Source organism: Myotis lucifugus, unplaced genomic scaffold (assembly GCF_000147115.1).
Source record: "Myotis lucifugus unplaced genomic scaffold, Myoluc2.0 scaffold_1539, whole genome shotgun sequence".
In the NCBI taxonomy this organism is placed as follows: domain Eukaryota; kingdom Metazoa; phylum Chordata; class Mammalia; order Chiroptera; family Vespertilionidae; genus Myotis; species Myotis lucifugus.
Genome location: NW_005872587.1, coordinates 22,583 through 31,050, shown reverse-complemented (window position 1 = coordinate 31,050; position 8,468 = coordinate 22,583). Strand labels below are relative to the sequence as shown.

The window sequence follows — 8,468 nt, the reverse complement described above, 5'->3', positions numbered from 1 at the left end:
GCCGGTTTTGGGCCGATCCTGGGGGTCTGGAGTACCCAGCATTGGTCTGGCTCTGGCGAGGGCCTTTCCCCTCCGCCCCGCGCGAATTTCGACCCTGGGAACCGCGTAGGTCGGGAAGGCTTGAGCCTGTCTTACCACCAGGAACACAGAACGCGGTAATTCGTGGGCGCTCACACCTTTGCAGAATTGATTGAATGATTGACGGGTCCGTGAAGAGCGCCTCTTTTCTCTCCTGGCGCCGCCCCTCCTCCTCCCTACCCTTGAGAAAGGAAGCAACCTCGTCAATTTCATTGTAGTTAGGCTTAGCACTTTGTTCTGAGGCCACCTATTTCCTCAAAGACATCGAGGCGGATTATAGGGAAAGAGAAGGAAGCAATAACATTCTTTAAAGGACAAGGGCCTAGAAACAGACGTTTAGGGAAACGTTTAGGGTGTTAGGGAAAATTACACAAGGAAACGTGGACTCAGAGGAACTATGCAGTAGAATCTAGAGCTGAGGATCCAGGCAGCCAAGGCAAAAAGGGTACACTGGGTCTCCACTGATAAAAGGAAGGCAGTAGGCAAGTGAGCTTTTGCTCAACTTCGAAAGGACTTTATTTCATGAGTCTATAAAATAAAATGAACCCTCAATTAGCCCCCCTCCCCTCCTAAAAATGCAGAAACCACCTACATAGGATGGGATCTTTCTCTGTGGGCACTGATAAAATGCAAAGCAAAATGCAACTAAATCTTAGTCTGTGAGGGAATTTCTGGAAGATCAAGAGCAATGCTACCCAATAGAAATATGTGTCTGAGAGTGTGAAGAAAATGTCTCTTTTTAAAAAGATTTTTTATTGATATTTTAGAGAGAGAGGAAGGGAGAGGGAATCATCCATGTAGAGCAAAACATCAATTGGCTGCCTCCTGCACGCCCCCTACTGGGCCCGGAGGGTCCAGCCTGAGTCCACAGCCCAGGTGTGTGCCCTGATTGGGAATCAAACCAGCAACTGTTCAGTGCACGTACAACACCCAACCAACTGAGCCACACATTAAAAAGGAAAAATAATTAGGTGAAATTAATTTAAATATTATATTATATTTAATCCAATACATATAGAATGACATTTACATATAATGAATCTAAAAATCATTAATATTTTACTTTTGGGGTAGTAAGTCTTCTAAATCAACAGCATATGTTACATTTACAGCAGGTCTCAGTTTGGGCCAGCCACATTTCATATGTTCAATGATGTGTGTCTAAGGGTACCTGATTGGACAGCATGGGCATATTCTTAAGCATACAGTTTTCTGGTGAGCTAATTGATGTTGGAGTAAAACTAATATTATTTTTCCTTTAATTTATTTTTCATACTTTGAGGCAAAAATGCCTTTTAACAATGAATCTGACAATAGTTTGATATTCTAACCTTCCTTTTTATACGGATCTTTTAATAGAAAGGCTATCAAAAGATAAAGCATAGTAGAGTTCTTAATATTTTTTCAAGTGCACCTAAGAATCATCTAGGCATATTTGTCAAGAATGAGTTTCTGGACCCCACATCCAGAGATTCAGAACTGATACAGCAGGGCAAGGAGTGCAGTTTTTAAAATGTAAAATAAAATATAACATTTTAAAATATAAATATGTTTATTGATTTCAGAGAGGAAGAGAGAGGGAAAGAGATATAGAAACATCAATGATGAGAGAGAAGCATTGATTGGCTGCCTCCTGCACTCCCCCTACTGGGGATGAAGCCTGCAACCCAGGCATGTGCCCTTGACTAGAATTGAACCTGGAACCCTTCAGTCCGCAGGCCCACGCTCTATCCACTGAGTCAAACCTGCTGGGGCAGGAGTGAAGTTTTGACAAGACTTCTGATGTCACAAACTTCAGCCCTCCTTTGAGAAATGTTGGTGTGCTGATTAAGATAAGGAAGTTGGAAGCAGAAGGAAATGGATGAATTTGAGAGCTGAGTGGGGATAGAAAATTCGATTAGCTTTGGCTTCACACAGTCTGGGGTTTGAATCCCAACTTCACCATTTAGTACCTGTGTGATCATGGACAGATGACTTAATCTCTCTGTGCCTCTGTTTCCTCATCTGTAGGAATAGGATACTAATAGCAGCTACCTCGGAGTTCTCTAATTTTATGAAGAAGAATTGCAATAATGCATGAACAATGCTGGATGGTAGTGAGTGCTAAAAATGCTAGCTTGTATTAAGCTAAATATTACTCACATTTTTCAACAAGTTCATAGGTTTAATCCTCGTATTAAAATCCAGAAAGTAAAGTGAAGAATATGCTCACCTTTAAAGTCCTCTCTTTCTCGTTATGCCAACAGATGAGGAAAGCCTACCTGGAAACAGGAGTGACCTGAAGGTGTCCCCAAACCCTGGCAAGAGGAAGAAGAGGCGGCACAGGTACAGGGCCAGGCCATCCTCTCTGACCCTTTCCCCGGGACACACAGCATCTGAGAGTGGGTGGTCCTGCATTACAGGAGGCCCAGTGGGCTCCAGGTCGGCAGTGGGAAGGGTACAGTAACCATTTAGGAACATAATTTTGCAAATCCCAGGAGGCTGCAGGACAATCTTTGCAGCATTTAAAAGACACAATTTTGTGGGCCTTTAAAATGGGTCTTCTTAGAATGAGTTGATGAATACATTGAGGAGGGGAAAAAATGCTGAAGAACTCTTTCTTATTTGAACCAAACTTTCCAAAGGTTAATCATTCAGAAGTGGGGTATTCAGTTATTATGAGGTGGCCTTTTGGGGTGTGGACGATGGGGGAGGTAGGCACAGGGTCCCTGGGCTGGGAAGCCTGGCATCCTCCTTTGGCCATGTGTCCACATGTCCTCTGGGTCTCCCTACAGGACTGTCTTCACCACCCAGCAGCTGGAAGAGCTGGAAAAGGCGTTCAGTGAGGCACACTACCCTGACGTGTATGCCCGGGAAATGCTGGCCATGAAGACTGAGCTCCCTGAAGACCGAATACAGGTGTCTGGGGTTCCCTTCTCCTTCCCAAAGACACCGTAGAGAGCATGTTAACTTCACAGCCAGTGTGACCCACAGCCACCTCCAAACAGCCAAACACACATTCCCCCACACAGGCAAACTGAGGACCACTCAGCCGCAGGCACCATAGTGCTAGAGCCTTCCTTGTGTTTATGTAAGAGGATATCCCTTGTAACCTACACGCCTTTTTTTCCTTTTATTAAGTCACTAGAGGCCCGTTGCACGAAGATTCACGCAATAGGCCTTCCTTCCCTGGCTGCCGGCACCGGTTTTCCTCCGGCACCTGGGACCCAGGCCTTTGGTCTGGCTGCAGCCCCTTTCTTCAGTCTTCAGTCGTCTTCAGTCTTCGCTCCTTGCCTGCATATGCAAATTAACCACCATCTTTGTTGGGTTAATTTGCATACTCATCCTGATTGGCTGGTGGGCGTAGTGGAATGACACCAATTTGCATGTTTCTCTTTTATTAGTGTAGATTCTTTAAAATCACAATGCTGTGTGCTGCAACTAGAAACAATATAAAGATATATCAATAAAAGGAAGTGACCATCCATCCCTATAAAACCTCAAAGAAACCAATATAAGTAGCCTGACATGGCATTTCTGCACATTGCCTCCATGGCATATATATCTTGCCCTGAACAATGTATACACTCACATACATGTAGACTTTTGTCTTGTTTTTACAAAAAGGTATCATATTATACAACTCTGCCTCTTTGCTTGACAACACATCTTAGACATTTGTCCAGGTCAGAAGATTTGCCACAAACTACTCTTTTTTTTTAACAGCTAAACAATATTCCATCCTATTCCTTTATTAGGATAACAGTTTTCTGTGAGAAATATCACCTGCAACCCAACAACCTGAGATTAGAATGGCCCATTGACTGAGTGACCTCTTTCCAAACCATGAGAAAAACCAGAAAACATTATAGTTGACTCCTTCGCACTATGTGGGGAAGAATACTTTAATTTTGTTTTTGTCAACTCTATGGAACACTTCAGTGGAAAGTGGTCACACATTACCCCACAACGAGTCCCTGTGAGTTTTGAGTGAACAGTGAGCACAGTTACTGAAAGGTCTTGGGTCTTATGAGCTCCTCGAGTTGGCCCATTTAAGAACTCCCCGCTCAGAGACACCTCCAAGCGCCCTAGTCACAGTGTGTCCTGCCTCCTACCAGGTCTGGTTTCAAAATCGGAGGGCCAAGTGGCGGAAGCAGGAGAAGCGCTGGGGCGGCAGCAGCGTGATGGCCGAGTATGGGCTCTACGGGGCCATGGTGCGACACTGCATCCCTTTGCCGGACTCTGTCCTCAACTCCGCCGAGGACAGCCTGGCCGGTTTCTGTGCGCCCTGGCTCCTAGGTAAGGAAGAGGCTGAGAGAGAGGAAATTCAGTGGGAAAGGAAGCTCACCCCTCTGAGCTTATAGGACCAGGGGTTGAGTGGGTGGGTGGGGGGTGCCTACTGGCATCTGCTGGTCCATGGCCATACAAGAAACTGGGCCCAGTGCTGCCAGACCTTCTGACTTTTTGAGAGAAGTTGGAAGTCTGGCTTTTGATGTATAATCTCCTGATTTTAAAATGTTGTGGACAATTTTCAAAATAAAAATTTAAAAGTCCCTATGTCATCTAAATGAGGCAACTTTGCCGGCTGCACCTGGCTGGCACACACCAGCTTTCAACCCCCACCAGTGGGAGTTACCTACGTGACTCTCGCGGGGAGCCAGAGAGAGGTACTGACAAGGGCAAGTCTAACGGGACTTAGAGAAAAAGATCATAAGAGAAATTAATTGCTGACTTTAAAGATATCTGTTTTTTCCCCCCTTTTCTTTTTTTGCAAGGGATGCATAAAAAATCCACAGGGATGATAAGGAAACCAGGAAATGAAGAAAAGCTGGCTGGGTTCTGGGGCCCTGACCACCTCAAGGAAGGTTCTAGTCCAAGTCAGGCAAGATCCCGGAGCGTCGCCAATGCAGCCAGCCCTGAGAGTAACTTGGAAGATGTTGCCATTGATCTCTCCAGCTCCTCATGGCAGGAAACCAAGACGGTGCACCCGGGGGCCAGTGCTCAAGATTCGGAGGGGCTCCAGCCTAGGAAGGTGGGAGCCTTCTGAGGCCCACAGGTCCTACGCGCAAAGGTTGGACATTCTTCACTTTGGCTTTTTCAAAAAACAGAAGTTGTCCAGGACAAATCATCTCAGTTGGGTTTCCTGCTAGTGTCAGGATAAAATTCAATGCCATTTGTTTTAGGAAGACGAATGGGTGACTTGGGAAAAACTCTGTTTTGCTCTAGAGTGGAAATACTCCTTAAAGGCACTTGAACCTTTAAGTTAATGTGTGTAAACATTTTATTGTCTTCTGTAGAACTTGAGGAGGGAAGGTTTTCGTTCAAACAGCATTTTCACTGCTGGGCATCATTTGAGATTTGGTTCAATTAATGGGTTAGGTCTGATGTCCTCTCTCTGAACTCGAAAATATAAAATTACTTAACCTCCAGAGAATCAGATGTCTTCATAGATAGTGAAGACCCCATGCAGACATATGAATGAGTTATATTACCTTTATCTTGAACTTGACTTCAGACAGTTCGATTTTCTCACGAGGCAATAATTTTGCATTCTCCTGAGTTTCATTTGATATGCTATGTGTGTTGGAGTTTGTAAAAAAAACACAACGAAAACAAAGCATGCTTTCCCCTTTCTTTTGGAAATAACATGGACCATATCTAAACAATTGTTGATTATTTATAAACAGTGTTTTAAGATCAGACCAGGTTCCTTGGTCTTTTAAAATTTATGTTGGAAAGCACTTTAGTGACTTCGATTTCATGAATATTTCCTTTCCTGTATTCCCTTTGCCACTTATTTATTATGTAAAAATAAACATTGTGTAGTATGCTTGCCTGTCAAGGTGCTCCTTGTATTACACACTTGCATGTCTCCATATTATTGCTGATCCCCTGACAAGCCATCCCTCCCATTCCCTTTTAATCTGGGAATCGCTAAAGCAGTGGTTCTCAACCTTCTGGCCCTTTAAACACAGTTCCTCATGTTGTGACCCAACCATAAAATTATTTTCGTTGCTACTTCATAACTGTAATGTTGCTACTGTTATGAATCATAATGTAAATATCTGATATGCAGGATGGTCTTAGGCGACCCCTGTGAAAGGGTCGTTCGACCGCCAAAGGGGTCGCGACCCACAGGTTGAGAACAGCTGCTCGAAAGCATTTCATTCTTCAGGCTGCAGCACTCATCATGTGTTGCTTTGTAAACTCCTGAGGCAGTGGCTGTGTCTTATTCACCTGTTAGAGTCGAATCCAGAGAGAGCTGAGGGGGAAATGCAGAGCTTCCCAAAGAAGGCAGAGCCCGAAAGGAACGTGCAAGCACTACTTGCAAGGGTTTCCTCTGGAAATCGGTGCAGTCATCTGTCAGGTGGGGCCTGGTTCTCCCATCTCTCTAGGTGAGAAAACAAGGACTCCCTTCCATTGGCCTACGTCCATACTATTGTGAAAACGAAATGTCCCCTGTCCTTACTGTAAAACAGAAAATGAGATTATGCAGTATTTGTCTTTCTGTCTGACTTACCTCATTCGCATAAGGCCCTCAAAGTCCATCCATATTGTTGCAGATGACAAGATTTCCTTTTTTTCTCATGGCTGAATAACATTCAGTTGTGTGTGGATCTAGTTCTTTGTTCTCACTGAGTGGTATATAGCTGATTAACCCTAGAGCAGTGGTTCTCAACCTTCCTAATGCCGCAACCCTTTAATACAGTTCCTCATGTTGTGGTGACCCCCAACCATAAAATTATTTTTGTTGCTACTTCATAACTGTAATTTTGCTACTGTTATGAGTCGTAATGTAAATATCTGATATGCAGGATGTATTTTTATTGTTACAAATTGAACATAATTAAAGCATAGTGATTAATCACAAAAACAATATGTAATTATATATGTGTTTTCCGATGGTCTTAGGCGACCCCTGTGAAAGGGTCGTTTGACCTCCAAAGGGGTCTCGACCCACAGGTTGAGAACCACTGCCCTAGAGGAATGTATCCAGGAAGCTATATCTTGTAGTTTAGGAGAATGAACTGTGAATAACACCAAATGAGGACTTGTCCATATTGGGTTTGGTTGGTCTTGCAGGGATCCTGATTTCCAGATTTTAAAGTATACCGAGTTCCCTGGATCATATGGGTGTAGCTTAGTATTATGGTATGAGTAAAATCAAATTAGCATATTTATTTGTGTTGTTACCTTTCCTAGTTGAATAATATGTTTAACAGCCTGTGTTATAAATGGGTCCGGGTATCCTAAAATTTGAGAGGAACCCAAAAAGGGCCTATAATACATAAGTTCAAAATGATTTACTTTAATCATTCCTTTGGGCACTGGCCTGATCTGGGTCAGGGCAATTGGTGGTTACTTAAGCCAGGTCTCATGGGTTTCCTGGCGGGGTTTGGCCAATGTCTTTTTGAGTATTTTATTACATCACTAGAGGCCCGATGCACGAAAATTTGTGCAAGAGTAGGCGTTCCTTCCCCCGGCTGCCGGCACCGGCTTCCCTCCGGCACCCGGGACCCAGGCTTCCCTCCTCCGGCTGCAGGCAGGCACCCGGGACCCAAGATGGCTTCCCCCAGGCCACCCACAGGCACCTGGGACCCGGGCTGGCTTCCTTCGGCCCCGGCTTTGTCAGGAAGGACATCTGGAATAACGTCCGGAAGACGTCCGGTCTAATTAGCATACTACCCTTTTATTATTATAGAATATTCCATTTTTCCTGAGGACTGTGGGCTCCATGAAGAATATAAGACTCACTTCATTTGGAGAGCTTGTGCTATTCCCTTTCTTAGGGCCAGTGTGAAAGCCAGATCATTGTCACTTTGAAAGGCCCTGGGGGAGTCCAAACCTAGGTATTATTTCCTTAAGCAGTGACTTTACAACGTTTTGCTCCTTCCAGTTCAGCATTTGAATGCTTGAACCTATCCAGTAGAGGTATTTACTAACACCAATAAGTATTTAAATCCTTTTCCTGGACATTCCTGCAAAGTCTACCTGTCCATCTTCTCTAGGCAACATTCCTTGGGACTGGACTGCCTGACTTAAAGGTGATAATGGAGGTCTGGTACATTCATTGTTCTTTGGCACAGCTGGCCACGACACCATTAATGACTGTTCTCATGCTTGGGGCCACTGTTACCCAAACCATGTATAGAGTGCTTCCTTTCCATAATCTGTGAAATCATGGGCTTCTTTTACTATTTTCCAAGCTCGTCCTTGAGGAACAAAACCTTACTATGTTCATTTATCCACCCTTACATGTAGGAGTCTCCTTAAACCCCTTTCAACACAGTTATGACCTGAGGCTTCAAAGGAGGTTGGCAATGAAGTAGCAAGATAGAAGGTATGACAACTTTTTATTTTTATTTTTGTTAATTATCACCCAAGGATATTTTTCTATTTATTTTAGATAG

The 8,468-nt window shown here is 44.0% G+C and overlaps 1 protein-coding gene across 1 annotated transcript in view; it reads left to right on the top strand.

Annotated features, from left to right (window-relative positions):
- Positions 1-5,104, top strand: part of LOC102427950 (visual system homeobox 1-like) — a 5,606-nt gene extending 502 nt beyond the window's left edge. The window contains 4 exon segments of the mRNA XM_014449913.2: positions 2,299-2,403; positions 2,853-2,976; positions 4,176-4,356; positions 4,833-5,104. Of these exon segments, the coding sequence (XP_014305399.1) occupies positions 2,299-2,403; positions 2,853-2,976; positions 4,176-4,356; positions 4,833-5,104 (682 nt within the window).
- The last annotated feature ends 3,364 nt before the right edge of the window (positions 5,105-8,468 follow it).